Source organism: Papio anubis, chromosome 12, assembly GCF_008728515.1.
Source record: "Papio anubis isolate 15944 chromosome 12, Panubis1.0, whole genome shotgun sequence".
Taxonomy (NCBI): domain Eukaryota; kingdom Metazoa; phylum Chordata; class Mammalia; order Primates; family Cercopithecidae; genus Papio; species Papio anubis.
The window spans coordinates 105,622,979-105,639,510 of record NC_044987.1 but is presented as its reverse complement, the minus strand read 5'-3'; the positions used below and the strand labels follow the sequence as shown (position 1 = coordinate 105,639,510).

Here is a 16,532-nt window from a genome sequence, read left to right as displayed (position 1 = left end):
AGTAAGCCCTGTCAGCAGATATTTAATTCAATTTCATTGACATTTCAATGTGTGCAGTCCGGAAGGAAAGGCAGTAGTCTGCCTGGTAGTTTGGGCTACAGTGCTGTGCTTTCGATGCCTGCTGAGAGAGCCTCTGCCGCAGCCAACAATTTCCCAGGCCTCCCAAATGCTCTTAAGTTAGTGAGACATTGGTGAGGTCCCATGTCATTGAGCTTTTAATATCACTGGGTGTGCCTGGTATAGGATGATTGATTGCACCAGTCCTTTCTGCTTACCTTTCTCATTTGCCTCGCCAGAACTTTCCAAGCCAAATAAATGCCAAAAATCAGGAAAGAGTTTTAGAAAAGCTCAAAGATTTCTATGTGGCGAGTGAGTTTAAAACTGTTTTGAACCAATAACCTCAGTGACTTAAAATCTGTGTTTTTCTAGCTGGCTTCTTACTTTAGCAGATCTTATTTCAGAAACAGCTTGTTTTTAAAGTAATGTATTTCTGATCGATGCTAGGATGTCATCAGTTAAAGTGTGGTTTGAGTCAGCAGAATAACTGCAAAGATGACTTTGTGGGGTCCCAGCTTTATTCTCTCTCCATCATTTCTGTAATTAATATGTTGTGTTTATGTCAGATTTTAAAAATATTTTACCACTATGAACAAAAGGTCCAGCTATGTTCTTGTATCAGCACTAGAGGAACAACTTTGCAGCCCAACTATAGCTGCAAGCTTAGATGAGCCACGAAACAGTCTAGACCTCAGCTGGATTCTCAAGGGCAAGGCAACACCACAATTTGGGAAAACAAGCTGAAAATAAATGATAAGGAAAAAAAGAGGACATAACTGGCATAGCTATAAGTTGGACAGTAGGGCAAATAAATGTACATTTGGTCCTCAGCAGGTAAGTAGCTGTAACACAGGCTAGCATTTCATTTTCAAATATCATTTCAGTCTACAAAACATGCCATGACTGTCCTTATCAAGCACCTCCACCCTCTGATCCTTAGACCAGCGGGCTAGAGAAATCTCTTTTGTCTCTTACCATCGTGAAAACACACTTTGCTTGACCCTGCAGATATCCTGACATCTTGGGCTTTTTCTTGTTTTCGAAGCACAGATTCAGGAATGAGTTGTCTGCATGTGGAGTCTCCCCTTTCTCAAAGCTTAACTCATTCTTGACACACCTGCTCTTTGGCTCCATCCCACCACTCTGCTGAAGTTATCCTCAAACCATTGACCTCAAATCAAGTCCACCGGCCTGTCCTCAGTCACCATGTCTCTTCCTTGTAATATTGGTCACCAGGATGCATCATCACCGTGTGTGAAACTTGCCCATATATTGCTTGCGTTTTCTTCCTCTGAAATACTGTCTTGTTTTAGAATTCCCAAACTTTTCTCATTGCTATTTTTCTACCTCTGTTAAGGCTGTTTCTTTTACATTCAACCCCTTAAATATAGAGGTTCAAAATTATCTTTGATTCTGTTATTGTTCTCTACATTATATTTTAGGAGATTATGAACTGGCAGTAGATTGTAAATACCATGTGGTCAAGGTCCCTTTCTGTCTTATTTATCATTACATTCATAGCATTTAGTACTACATTTGCTGATTGAATAAGCAAATAAATAGGATTTCCTTAGTTCTTATAGCTTTAGCGGTTCTTTCTTTGGTGGGGTGATTTCTGAATCTCTGATCTCCAGCTTTGACTTTCATCTGAAGTTCCAGTCATCACTTTCCACGTGTTCATGAGACATTTCCACTTAATAACAGCACGTGTGGCTTCCACCCTGTAATGATAAAATCAGATTCATATTGTTCTCTCAGAAAAACTCCACATTTGCTGGTAAGTTCATTTATGTTCGTGTTAACCTAACCATTCTCTTGGTCAGGGTAACACCGTAAGTTATTTTCAGCTCTTCCTTGTTCCCTTGTTTCTCATATATTATCAAGTCCCAAGTCATCTGAATTCTTTCTCGAACTATCTAAAGAATCCATCTCTCTTATAGCAATCATCTTTATCCCAGGCACTTTTTACCCCATATTTACAGTACTAAAATCACTTTTTTTTTTTTCACCCTGATGTCCTTAATTCCAATCTTTGCTCCCTCTCTTCTATCCATTACCCAGATGTCAGGTATTATTTCCAGGAACAGTTCTTTCCTGCCTCTCTCTCACTGTCTTCTCTCCTCCCCTCTCCAAATATTAATTAAACCCCTACTATGTGTCAGGTATTATACTATGCCCAGCTCTGGGGATATAGCAGTGAACATGACATACATAGTCCCTGCCCTCATAGGGGTTACAGGAGCTAGACTATAATCAAATGAACAGAGATAAATAGTTACAACTCACGGTTAGAGCTCTGAATTTTTATTTTAGAAGATCACTCTGGCTGCTGTGTGAAGAATAATTTGGGAAGAGGCAAGAGTAGGAGACTAAAAGAGTAGGTGGTTGTAGTCATCGCAGTGGGAGACTGCTAGCTTGGACTAAGGTGGCATTGGGGATGAAGAGAAGTTAATGGGTTTGAGGTATATTTCTGAGGATGAATCAACAGAACTTGCCAATAATGTGTTAGATGTGGGGGTAAGGGTCCAGACTCCCAGGTATCTGACTTGAGCAGTGGTGAGTGGAGTTGCTGTTTACTCAGGTGGAAGAGAAGCCAGGATTTCTGCATTGATTTTGTCCTTGCTTGAGGAGTTCCTTCTTCTACATGCAAAATCTGAGATGCCTGAGGCCTCCAAATGTAAAGTAGGCAATCGACTGTGTAAGTCTGGAGTTCAGACAACAGGCCTGGCTGGAGATGTCATTTGGGAATTTTGGAATAACCACAATAGTAAAATGCTAATAATAAATAACAAGTGTATAGTGCTGACTGTGCCTGGCTCTATTCTACCTCTTTACATTGAATTCTCCGAGAGTTTTATATAGTTGATGCCATTATTATTTCCATTGTACAGATGAGGTGGCTGAGACTCAGCGTTAAATCACTTGCCCAAGATGGCTTAGACAACTATTTGTTGAATGTTGAATCGAATTAAAACTAATAATAAGACCGTGTGTAAAACTGTGGAATTGTATGTTATCATTCAGAGAAAGAGAATAAAGAAGGGAGTAGCCAGGCGCCGTGGCTCACACCTGTAATCCCAGCACTTTGGGAGGCCAAGGTGGGCGGATCACGAGGTCAGTAGTTCGAGACCAGCCTGACCAACATGGTGAAACCCCATCTCTACTAAAAATACAAAATTAGCTGGGCATGGTGGTGCATGCCTGTAATCCCAGCTACTCAGGAGGCTGAGGCAGGAGAATCGCTTGAACCTTGGAGGCAGAGGTTGCAGTGAGCCAAGATCGCACCACTGCACTCCAGCCTGGATGACAGAGCAAGACTCCGTCTCAGAAAAAAAAAAGAAGAAGAAGGGAGCATAGAGCTTCAAAGGTTGAGCTCACTGCTTTCATCACTTTGTTTTCCACCTGAAAAATCTTAATTTGCTTCTGTTGGAACAAAGGATAAAAGAGAAACTCCTTAGCCAGATTGTCAAATCCATACATGATCTATGCCCAGAGAGATCCATGGACTCTCACTGTTCCTGTATGGTTGCTGTATTCTACTGAGTTATCTCTTTGTTCTCCCCGAGGCTTGTTCTCCAACTTCTTGACTTAAAAGGGCCCCCTGTAGCGTGAAGGCTTTCCTGATGCCTCCAGTGCAGAAATTAATAATAGTTACTGTGTGAGGTGCTTCCTGTGAACCTGGAAAACGAGAAACAGGTAGCAGGCTTGTACCTTGTCCTTTCTGCTCATTTGTGTTTTATTTTCATAAGTATCTTCTTAGTACAAAGATGGAGGTTTTTCTATTTCGCTCATCTAAGGAATCATGTGGAAAACCAAATGCCTCACTGTTATCTGAGATCAGTAATTTGGAAGCATATTTTGCTTTAAATGACTTTTTCTGATTGAGTTGGGGGTGAGATGAAGAATGTGATGATTTTTTTAAATCATGAAATTTATTTTTTAAATCTTAATATATTAAACAATACAGTTTCAGACACAAAAAAAATTACTGCAATAAAACAGTTGGGGTGTATTTCCATGGCGCTTCCCTTCCTTATCAGGAAAGTATATTGTCCACTGAGAGACAAGATGGATGGCCTCTCCCAGCTCTACACAAAGGACAAGCCCACCGGCTTTCCTGGGCCTTGGTTAACACATGGAACAGGCTATGTTTTCTAAAATGTTGTAGCAAGACTCATAGGTCAACCATGGTTCAAATCACATATTTACATATTGGTCAATTCTTTATGATAGACAGACACAAATGAAATGCAGTAAATAACTCCAGTTGTTTAAAAAAAAAAGTACAGGGGACAAACTTGGTCATTGTACACAGATATCCTTCATGTGTATAGACAGCTTCATTCAGGTCTAATTTTTTTTTTTTAATTTTTATTTTAGGTTAGGGTATATGTGCAAGTTTGTTACACAGGTAACTTGTTTGTCTTGGGGGTTGGTATACAGATTATTTCATCACCCAGCTAATAAGCATAGTACCCGATAGGTAGGTTTTCCATCCTCACCCCCCTCCCATCCTCCATCCTCAGTTACTCAGGTATAATTTTAATTTGAAAGACCTAGATATACTATTATTTAAGTGATAATGGCCCCTAAGATTTATTCAAATTACTATAAAATAATAAAGTAAACAAATCCGCTATAATTTAAAACTCTGCCCATTGCTTGAAACCTTGGAGGAACCTATGCTATAATCAGTTGCTAACTAAAAGCAATTGTACGTGTATTTGATATTTCCCCACAGTTTCTACCTCTAGATTTAATTTAGTAAAGGAAGATGATACTTGAAGATGAAGTAGTACCTGTGTCCTAAGTGTCTCTCAGGCACTACTGCATGGAATGACAAAGGGGATGCAAGAAGCACATCAGATGACAACTGGTCTTAGACGCTTACAAGTCAGCTAAGGTGACTGACAAAGGAATCAAAGAAGGCAGTCATGTCATGGACCCATCAGCAGCATAGCTGGGCAGCCCTGGAGCCGAATCTGGCCCTCAGACTTGTTTAAATTGCCCAGTGTTTTTAAAGACACTGAATTATTTGCCAAAATTTATAACTCAGAAAGTTTCACATAAAAATCCTGCTTGTCAGCTTCCCTGGAAAACCCAGAAGAGGGGGCAGCACTGGGGGGCACAGTGATCTGAAACGGCTCATTGGCAGAGCAGCCACCGCCTGTCTGCAGGCCCCTGGTTCTGCATGGCTCCCTCTCCTCCCTGTGCTGCACCCAGCCCACACCTCTCACTTATGCTACTTGCTGCTGTTTGTGATTGTGACCCCTACAGTATAGTCAGGGTGCCATATAATCAAGACAGGAAATATTAGGATCTCAGAAGGAATAGAGCTTACTTTGGAGAGCAGGGTATAGTAGAAAGAATAGGGCTTTAGAGCCAGGCCGATCTACATTCAAATGCTAGCCTGCCCTCCTGCTAGCCTTTTGCCTTAGAGAAGTATTTTCCCTCCAGCCCCCTTTGCTTATGATAAAGTGGATAACATCACCTTCCTTGCCTCCCTTACAAGGTTGTAGTGAGCATTAGCAATAACAGATAATAGAGTGCCTGATGTGCCTGGCACCTGAGCACATGCCATGGTTGATCTTGTGGAAAAGTCTAGCAGGATGCTTTGGTTTAAGTACCTGGAAACTGTTATAAAAAGAAGCATGAAAAAAAAAATAACCCAACCACCACCAAAAAACAAACTCCGTGTAGATTACAGAGTTAAATCTAAAAAATGTAAACTCTCAAAAAAAAAAAACAAAAAACTGAAAGGAAGTGCAGTTGTATATTTAACTTTCCTCAGGATGGGAAAAGACTTTCTAAGCATAAAAATCATGAAGACGAGCCAAAGAAAGGTCAGTAGAGTTGACTGTAAAATTTTGAGCTATTCTGTGTTAAATATCATAAGTACAGTTAACAGGCAAATAGCAAATGAGAAAAGCATTTGCAAAAAGTATGACAAACAAATGTCTTACTATCTGTGGTTATAGATCAATAAGAAAACAATGTTAACACCCCCACAGAACAATGGACAAAGGACAAGAACAGAGAGTGTTCACAGCAGAAGAAACACAAACAGCAAGCAGAATGTAAAAAAAAAAAAAAGTTGAACTTGGGCTGGGCGCAGTGGCTCACGCCTGTATTCCCAGCACTTTGGGAGGCTGAGGCAGGCGGATCACTTGAGCCCAGGAGTTCAAGGCCAGCCTGGCCAACATGGTGAAACTCTGTCTCTACTAAAAATACAAAAAAAATAGCCAGGCATGGTGAAAGGCACCTGTAATCCCAGCTACTTGGGAGGCTGAGGCACAAGAATCGCTTGAACCCAGGAGGTGGAGGTTGCAGTGAGCTGAGATCACACCACCGCACTCCAGCCTGGGCGACAGAGTAAGACTCTGTCTCAAAAAAAAAAAAAACAAAAAAAACTTGGTTTGTAATCCAAGATCTCTAAGTTTGAATGAGTTGTCATTTCTCCCCTAATTGTTTTTCATTATTGTCAATTGATAATGTTCAGCCAGAAGATAGATACTGTCATGTTTCCCTGGTAAGATTACAGATTTGCTGCAGCCTTCTCAAGAAAGCAGTTTGGTAGTATAAATCAAGTGCCTTAAAGTTCATACACTTGGCTCCAGTAATTCCATTTTTAAGAATATATCCTAGAAATGTATGCAGAAATGTTTTGCCCAAAAATCTACTTGCAGCAACTTTTTGTTTATTTTCCCTCTTTTAAAAAAAAAAAAAAAAACTGGTGTATGAAAATCAATCTCCAACCATGTGCTCCTTACTGCTCCATCGTTAGCACTAGCATAATGCCTGATGCATACAGGTGGTCGAAAGGTATTTGTGAGTTTAAAGGAAGGATATGTTCATACAAAGGAATATTCTATAACTATATTTTTGAAATGTATATTTAAAGATACAGAAAAATGCTCAATAAAATATTAAAAATGGAGTGTACATGATTGTATATCTGGAATCCTCTGTGTGTATGTTGTATAAACTCTGGATGATAGGATTGCAGGCGATTTTCTACATTTTCTGTGTACTCTTCCTCAGTCGTTCAGTACATATTTATTGGTATGTGTGATAGGCACTGAGAATGTTTAACAGGAAGACCACATAAACTTTCCCTCATGGAGTTTGTAAGAGCAGAGGTTGAATAAGTAATTACAAGTGCATCATTTACTTTAGTAAACTTATGTTACTTTTTATATTCTAGAAAGAAAACCTGTATGATGATTTTAAAGCATTGATGATTGTTTGTAACTTCTAAGGCATTCTTTTAGGACAAGAAAGGGATGATTATAAGAAAAATCCAAATCTCATACAGTATGAATTACCTTTCCAATGAAAAGAAAAATGTTTAGGTTTCCCGTCTGTTGGATGGTTAATAATGACATAACAGTAAATACACCCTGATTTTTTCACCCCAAATAGCATTTTCTTCAAGGAAATTGAATAGGATAATATCTTTGTGAGGTGGAGGTAAGAGTTGTGGGAAGCCTTAGAAAAGCATAATTAAGCCTTCACATGAACTGGGTGCAGTTGGAGGAATGAGAATGTTGATCAGCATTAATATAAAAATATATGTTTTTCGCTTTTTCCTTGTACTTGTAGGGTTTCAAATATTTGGAAAACCAAGAACATCAATAACAAAACCCACCCTGTAGCTTGAGTGTGACCCTAAAAGCTTCTTTTAACCAGGATGAGGGATGGAAAATTTTATCCTTAGCCCTGGTTTTGGGGGTGTGTTTTGTTTTGTTTTGAAGAAAACCCTGAGTAAATCAAAAGGGCTACAGAGATGTGTTTGGGTAACTTAACCACGCTTAATGACTAGGAAGGCGCTCCTCTAAACAGTCTGACCTGTGTTTCCACTGTTGCTTATCCATTTATCAACTGGAGCCTTTATGCACAGCCATGTGGGCTCCTCTGGCCTTTTATGTGACTCCTCAGTGGAAAAAGTCTCCATGCGTCTTGCTTCAGTCGAAGGGTGGCTGTATGGTCTGTTGCCACTGTAGCCTCAAGAGAAGGATGCATTTGTGAGCTCTGCGTTGCATTAGTAGGATCCCTTGCCCTCTTTCCTGTCTGTCTCCTTCTGCAAATTAGGAATGCATCTTCTAAGTCAAAGATCTTAGAAGGAATAAAAACAAGCAGCGAAGAATGATACCACTTCTCACAGAGGGTACACTGTGTATTGGTGTCTCCTTTGTGGACTGATGAGTGGCTCCCTCCCAGATGAAGGCTCACCCTTGTCTGCTTTTTGGTATGGCTAATGGTTTTGTTGAATGTAATGTGTTCAAAACCAACCTGAGGCTCTCTCTCATTTGAAAAGTTCAGATCTTAGGAACAGTATGTGAAATGTGATAGTTGAACATCACTTTCCCTCAGTGGTGACATTTCTCTCTTGCATTTCGGAATTCTCTTTCACTTGGGAGGTGCATTCCTGCTTCATGTTTCCAGGTGGAACTATAGTGTTTACCTATTCTCTTCCACTGATCCAGCACTCCCCTCCCCACAACAGTGTTTTCAATGTTCTAAGAGATCTTCATCTCAGAATTGCCTTCATGTTGTGGTTAAGTGTCTTTCCTTTCTACTTTATTGTATTCTCCTCTCTTAGTGTCTGCACTTGATTTGTAAATTAAGCCCATGTTGCACTCCCTGATTATGTAGAGGGTAGCAGAAATTCTTCTGCTTCTAGCTGTGTTGAACCTTGATCTGGTAGCTGACTGTACAGCCTAAATTAAGGAGCCTTGGACTCTCTAATCTCATGGTCCGTGCACTCCCTCCAGATAGCTTTTCTCCAGTAGGACACGTGTCTCCTCTGTCTGGCTTTTTTTTTTTTTTTTTTAAATCAGAGAGCAGCCTTTTGCTTTTCTGAGATGGAGCTGGGCTGCAGTGAGGGCAAGGTCACCTTCCCACTGCCCTCTGGTTGTCTGAGGGGTCAAAGGTAAATGTCTCGGTGCCCACTTATTACTGGAAGAGAAAAGGTGGCAGACGCAATTAAAATCAGTCACTGAAACCAAAGTTATTTTAAACATTGCTTCTATCTTCTGTCTATAAAAATTATGACTATGTTTGACAAAGTTACTGCCAAAAGTCGGGGCCTGGAACTTAGACTGTTTATGCAAGTTCATAATTGTTTTGATTTTGCTTTTCCTAGGGAAAATCTTTGTAAACAGTTAAGTTCTCAGAAGCACCCATACAATAATAAACATAAACACAGTTTGCACTGAAATCACCCCTGCAGTAACCCAAATGTAACCCCTTGTATCAGAAGAGAAGCAGATGAATGAATAGACCCATCAGTTCTGCCCAGAATGGAGGTGAAGAAATCTGGAAGCTCGGATCTGTCCCAGTCTCAGCACTTGACATGCTCTTTGTTGCTGCGAGCACAGAAGTTGTTTAATGTGCCTGCTTTTCAGCTGTGGAGGAGTCACACTACCAGTTGATTGCTTCGCAGCCTATGCTGTGAAGACTCCTGAGAATATTGGACAGAAATTGCTTTTGAGCTCTCTCTGTAAATACAAGGCATTTGTATCCTAAATGTGCAGGAGTCGTGATCCATCCCCAAAGATGTAAACAGCCAATCTCAGTTTGACAGCACTATTTAGGTCCAGCCAGAGCTCCCTTTGAGAAAATCCTACTGTTGGCTATTCTGAAAAGAGGCAGGAGTATATCTCCAAAACTCCAAAGTAACCATGAGAAGAATAGAGACTGTAGGTGCCAATTAGTAAATTAGCATCCATGGTAAGAAGGTGAAGGAAGTCATCGCATCAAGTCTTGGTTAAAAGGACATTTTCCCTACACTGAGTATGTCAAAATGTAGAGCACAGCATCAGTCAGATGTAAAGAATTCTTGTACACGTGACTTTTATTTCCTTCATAGGCCAGAATGGGCTTTTCTGCATTTTGGGTTATGATGATGACACTAATAGCTAGCACTTACTGCATGCCAGTCTCCAGTGATTTACACATATTCTATCAATGGAGGCTCACCATAGCCCTAGGTGGCAGTTACTGTCATCCTCCCCATTTTACAAATGAGTAAGTCAGGGTACAGAGAGGTGAGGTAACTTGCCCACAGTCAAGCAGCTGCAAGTGACAGAGCTATATATGGATTCCCACAGTCTGGCTAAGCAGAGGTTTCCATTTTTTTTGACCTCTGTCAGGTTCTGTTGCGTCTTAATTACACAGGCAAAAAATTTAGCGCAACAAATGCTGTTTTCTAGGAAGAGAATGGAGACTACACATATGTGGAAAGAGTGAAGATACCCTTGGATCACGGGACCTTGTTAATCATGGAAGGAGCGACACAAGCTGACTGGCAGGTGAGGATGTGCAAGTAATATGAATCTACTCTCATGTGGAGGCAGTTTCCCGACTCTGAGGACTATTTCTAAGTAGACACGGTGAAAAGCAAGCTGCTTTTATAATGAGCCAGAGGGAATGAGCTGACATTCTTTCCAAGGAGTTTTGATACTACTGACAATCCAGATGGACACTAGTGTGTCCAGTAGAACTTTCTGTGATGATGAAAGTGTTCAGTATCTGTGCTGCCGAATGTAGTAGCCACTAGCCACATATGACTGACTTCTTAAAATGTGGCTTGCATGCTATAAAGAACTGAGTTTTTAATTTAATTTTAATTAATTTAAATTTAAATAGCTTCAGGGTAGCTAGTGACTATCTTATTGGAGTACACAGTTCCGCAGCTAGGCCATGCCATTTTTAGGCCAGATCATTTCTAAGGTGCACATGTTAATGTCAAAACACTTACCTTGAGAACGGAATCTCATGCCTCTCTTTGGTCTCATCCATTTATATGTTTATGAGATATGGGAAATGGCAGATGTCTGAGAGGAACAGCAACAATTAGAAAAGATGAAAATATCTCACTTCAGAGGTGCTGGCATAGCACAGTGGGGCTGGAGATGGAAATTTGTTTCAAAGAAGGAAGCTTTCTCCACAAGACTTCAAAGAGCTTACTGCTCATTTAAGGGGGTTAGATGGAAATACTTCTGTATTCTCATGAATAAGTTTTAAGTCGCTTTGAACTAAAAGTGTGTGTGTGTGTGTGTGTATTTATGTCAGAGTTATGTGTATTTCCATTTAGCATCGAGTGCCCAAAGAATACCACTCTAGAGAACCGAGAGTGAACCTGACCTTTCGGACAGTCTATCCAGACCCTCGAAGGGCGCCCTGGTGACATCAGAGCTTTGAGAGAGAAGCTTCACTGAAACGGAGCAAACCTTCCACTGAGAAGCGACTTCAAGAGGCTGGTGCTGCTAGATCTCGTGATGTGGCTGTTGGGAAGATGGTGGGGTTTGTTTCCCAGCTTGGAGTCCTATTAAATGAGAGCCAGCAACTCATGTTGGTAATAGGTCTACTGTGGGAACAGTTATCCCGAATCACAGCTCAAAATCGCTATCATCTTTAGGCAAATTAAAATCTATGTGGCAGTGCTCATGGATGATTTTGTTCGTAAGCAGTTTTCCTCCTACCCTCCCCCTCCCCCCGCACCCCACCTTCATTTGAAGAAATATGAATGGACTTGTGCTTCTGGGGAAAATTTCCACGTGTTTGTTCCTTGTGACTTCAGTGAAGTGGAGATATAAATATGCATCAGGGACTCTGGAGCCTTCCGTAGGCAGACAGCTGCTGAAACCCAAACAGAGGTGGTTTCATCTTGGCTTGCATACTGTTGTAATGGAAAGCTACATATCCAGGGAACACTGTAACCGAGTCTTCCTGCGACACACTCAGACAGTTACAGGTCTCCAAAGAAAGAGTGGTGGCAGTATGCTCTCGTCTAGCCACTTTCAAGCAGTCACCTGTAATACAAGAGAAAACTGTCCCCTTAAAGGGAGGAATCACTGAATGATGTCACAGGAAATAGCAGGCTGAAATTGAGGCTGAAGAACAGCAGAAGCCCTACTCATGACAGCTGTTCCACATAGATTATTTTCCCCTAGGGAATCACTTGAGTCATCTAGACCCAAGTCAGATAGAAGTGGGAGCAGCCCTGCAGGGAATACACTCAATTGCCTGATAGTTCTCTTCACCTTGTGTTTCAGTAGCCCTATGACTAACACTGTCTTCTGACTCAATGTTTTCTTACATACAAGGTCCCAAGGTACAAAGGTTAGTCTGTGATGTCACTGAGGTTCCCAAAACAAAACAGAGTGACTGCCCATTATTGCATCATAAAACCACGTGTCATCTTGACCTCTTGACTCAGGAGCTGTGTACCAGATTAATTCCAAACCAAGATACAGAAAACCTGAGAGAAAGGAAATGAATTTAAATGGACGAAAATAGGGCGGGAGAGTTAACAGTTTCTCTGTCTGCCAGTGGGGTCAAGGTACAGTGCCTTCTTGCTTTTTATCCTGTTTCCATTCCAGGCTGTAAGATTGATGCTCCCCACGATCATAGGAAAATGCCAAAGGCTGGGCACACTCTGACTCGGCACTCAGATGGAGCACCATGCCTGGCCAGGCTGTTCTCTGACAAGCTCTCTGGCTCCTGGCATTGTAGTCCCCCTGCCCTTTTAAAAAACAAACAAACAAACAAACAAACAAAAACAACAACAAAATGAGCCTAGCTTGTTTCTCTAAGAAATATGGAATGCTTTATAAAATGTGAGCACCGTACCAAGCTTTCATGTGAGGGAAGTTCAAATCACCGTAAGAGTAAAATAAAGCCTCTTTTTAATTCCTAGCTGTTCTCCTATTAATGCAAACAATACCTGGCCAGGTGATACAGCCAGCTTGGTGATAAGTTTGATGCATGACACTAGGACATTTATCTTCCCTTCCTTACTAATGAAAGAACTGGCAGATGGTTCCAAGTCTTCCAGCATCCCTCTTTCCTAATGGAGGGTCATGATCTCCCCTTGCGGCAGCTGTGCATTTGATCTCTTCACTTGTCACACCCATGTCTTTCAAGGAAACATTTCTATTATACAGCAGATGGGGTTGGCCACCACCTGGGTTTCTTGGTCTGAGAGCAGCAAACCTTCGGTTTTGTTTTTCTCGCTGTCACTCCAGATACCACATGCCAGAACTGCCCTTTTCTTTACCCTTAAGATAATGTCCCTTCTGAATTGTCAAGCAGGTACTTGCCATAGAGTAAAACTACAGGGTGTAGGCATAGAAAGGAATTCCAGACCATGGCAAAGCGCAGTGTGCTCAGTGACCACAGCAGCCTGTTGCCGTGTTTTGCTGGTGCTAGATCTGAACTAGGAATTAGAGGTGAAGCTGTTTTTGCTTACATTACATGTAAAGCTGAGGAAGCAAATATAACAGCAGTGGCATGAATTAAGTTTCGGTTTTGTTTTGTTTTTTGCTGCCCTTTTTCTGAGCTTCAGCAGGCACCGTCCTAGGAGCTTTTATACATAATCCCTAATCTTTCCCACAGCGGTGCAAGAGAGAGATTCTGTTCCCATTGTAGAGCCTAGGAAACTGAGTCTCCAAGACGTTAGGTAAGTTAACAGGGCTTGTAGTGGCAGAACCGGATTTCAGACTGCAGGCTAGTCTCTCGGCCTGTTTGGTTTTCCTTTGCCATGCTGAATGTAGGCAGAATGGTCTGCTGAGCACTCCTGGGAGCCTGAGCATCAGGGCTGGCTCCTGCCGAGCTAGTCACAGCTGACCACAAGCCACCTGTTTGTTCCCTGGCTTTCCTGTGCATCAGGGCAGGCATCTGCATCTCATCTTCCCTTAATCAGCATCAGCATCTTCTAGCCAGAAACTGCCGGTGACTGGACTAGCAGTTGCCCATTTCATTGGGGAAGCTCCTTTTGGGGGGCAGAATCCAACTTCTGGTATTAGACAAATTCTCAGCCAACTTTCCTTGACTTTCTGGCAAGTGTTTTCTGACCATATCCACCTTCAGAGATACAAAACTTTTAGAGACAGATGAGTCTTCCCCTGTGATCCTTTCTCACCTCATTCTTACCTGTGAGTATACTTGGGGACCCTGAATGACACCAAACTCATATCAGGCTTTTTGACAATACTTACCAACACCATTACTCCAGTCAGCAGCCCAAAGAAACATCAGGCTGCACACTAAAAATGTCTTCTTTATGACAGGCAACTTGCCTCCAAACATGGGTTGGAACACTCACACTTAACACCAGATTGCATCCCCAGTGTTGAAATCAGGATCCACATTGATCCATTGTTAACCCACTAGCTCGGCTGGCATTGACAATTCCTGATAAGTTTGAGTCACAGCTAATAAACCTGCCCTTTCCTTGTGGCACCCACTCTCTGCCTCTGTGACTGATGTGATCCAGCCATAGTACATGGCAGGTCTGTCTGGACACAGTAACTACAGAGCCGTCTCCTGAATTGTGTCATTGCAACGCTGGAAGAGTTAAGTAGGCCCTGCAGTGGCTGAATGCTCCAGTTGGAGGGTTTCAGAGAAAGTCCTGACAAATGACAGGTTCCTGCCCTGCTGGGAATATTTCTTCTTTGAGTTCTGGCAGCTATTACTTGGCTGCAGAATATCTAAGACCCACTTTGCCTTTTCTGGTCATAAACACTTGTAGTGTTGAATCTTAAGTCTTGATTATTTTTTTTTAATGGTGGCTTTGATAAAGCTGAATGTTTCCATAGTGATGCATTCTGTTTATTTGAAACTTTACTTATACATGATTCCACCCACACGCTGTCCTCAGAGGGACCTGGTCTACAACTGCCTTCTTCCCCCACCCCATTTTCTGTTTGGAAGGAACACGCATGTGAGACCTTTGTCAGACTGGTGCTGCTGGAATCCATTCTTAGATGTGATTCCTGCGCCTGGGTGTCAATAGGGAAATGACTTCAGTGTTTATTTACTAGAGTGACTAATGGTGCCTTTTCCAGCTGGTCTAGAGCTGATGTGCCTCCATTTATAAAAGCCTTCCCCAGCCTGTGAATAGAGCCCCATGTTGGGCTGAGCTGTCGGTTAGCGTTTAAGCTGGAGGGGGAAGAGGAGGCAGTGTCAGAGCACAGTGGAGGAAAACAGGATAAATTAGGCTGTAGCTTTGTAGCCAGCATTACCAAGAAGGCTGTTTTCTCAAATGAGCTTGCTTGGAGCTGGCAGAGGCCTGTGTGTACGACGCTGTTAGGATGATTTCTGTGCCATCACTCCCCCTCATAGGAGCAGTGATGTCACGCTCTCTCAGCACAGGGACAGTCCCTGTTTTCATGTGGCCTCCAGGAATGTGGACGCGCCTTCACTGCTCTCACTGCTGTGGCTGAGCCCACTGATTTTTAGCTCTGGATGCAAATTCTGGTATCTGAAAGGGAAGGAAAGGGGAAAGTGGGGAGGGAGCTCACAGAGTAGCTACTCCTTTGGGACCACAACATCCATAGTCTGATTTATTCCCAAAAGAATTCCTATGGCTGTTTTTGTATTTTCTAAACACCTGAGGAAACTGAGGTACCCAGAGGATTTATCAGATCTGGGATCCGGTGTCCCCAGTGGGCTGGGAGAGATAGCCCTGGGTGGCTAGCCAAGCCATGCCTGCTGCTGTGGCCTGTGGGACCTCCCGTCCCCCCAGCCCTGGCCCCAGGGCCGGCAGCCTGGGCAGTGGGAGTGCTGCAGCCAGAGCCCCCTGTGCCCGTCTTTTTCTGGGAGCCCGGGCGGGAGCTCTCCACAGGCCGGGTAGTGGGAGGAGGAGGCTTTGGGCCGCATGGGTGCCTGAGGGCCTTGTGACTGTGTTGCAAGGGGCTGCTCAACGCAGGAAGGACAGGGGCAGGCGAACTGGGACAAGGACCTAGAGGCGGGAGGCCGGGAACCCAGTGCTAGCCCTGCAGCCTCCAGGCTATGTGTGGCCAAACCCGTTCCCGCGGCCCGAGTGGCGGAGCCAGAAGGGCCGCCTTGCAGGAAGGCGCCCAGGCCCCTCGCACCCTGGCAGGCCAGCTAAGTCCTCGCTGCCTGAGTCTGAGCCGCCTGCCTGGGGTCTCGGTCAGGACACCAGCCTCGCCACCAGTCTGCATTTGGAGGATGGCTGCGGGGCCACCCAGGGGTGGGATCTGCCCTGAGGGCTTCTGTAGGCCTGGAGAATGTAGGATAGCTGGAGGAAGGATGCCATGGGGCCTTTCAAATGGGCAGAACTTAGGAAAGTCAGAGAGAGGAGGGGAACCCCACGGAAGTGTCTCCTTCAGGTTGTTTCCTGGAATGTTTCCTCTGAAAACATGTTAAGGGACTAGCCACCAGTTTCTTCCCAGCTTTCTCTCTCTTTCTCTCTGACTTTCAGCTTCCGTTCACCTGGAGTGAGAGGGAAGGGAGGACAGCTGGTCTGGAGGTAAAAATCAAGAGGGGAGGCATGAATGTGTGGCTTCTCACTCTCCTAGCCTGCCCAGCAGTGCCCTCCTCCAGGCTCCTGTGCTGGGAGGAGGGGCGCAGAGAGGAGAGCTGGTGAACTCCCATGCACATACTGCCCTTTGACTCCCCGAAGCCCTGTGGGGTGTCCATAGGGGACTACTTGAGAGTAGTCTGTA

At 43.2% G+C, this 16,532-nt stretch overlaps 1 protein-coding gene across 5 annotated transcripts in view; it reads left to right on the top strand.

Annotated features, from left to right (window-relative positions):
* Positions 1-11,512, top strand: part of ALKBH3 (alkB homolog 3, alpha-ketoglutaratedependent dioxygenase) — a 40,917-nt gene extending 29,405 nt beyond the window's left edge. For 3 of the 5 annotated variants that reach the window (XM_031653548.1, XM_031653546.1, XM_031653547.1), the window contains 2 exons: positions 10,272-10,370; positions 11,156-11,510. In XM_031653548.1, coding sequence (XP_031509408.1) covers positions 10,272-10,370; positions 11,156-11,248 — 192 coding nt within the window. In that variant the 3' untranslated portion in view covers positions 11,249-11,510. Of the gene's footprint in view, positions 1-10,271; positions 10,371-11,133 lie in introns of all 5 variants that reach the window. The other 2 variants (XM_031653544.1, XM_031653549.1) reach the window with 2 other exon arrangements.
* Positions 11,513-16,532: the final 5,020 nt, after the last annotated feature.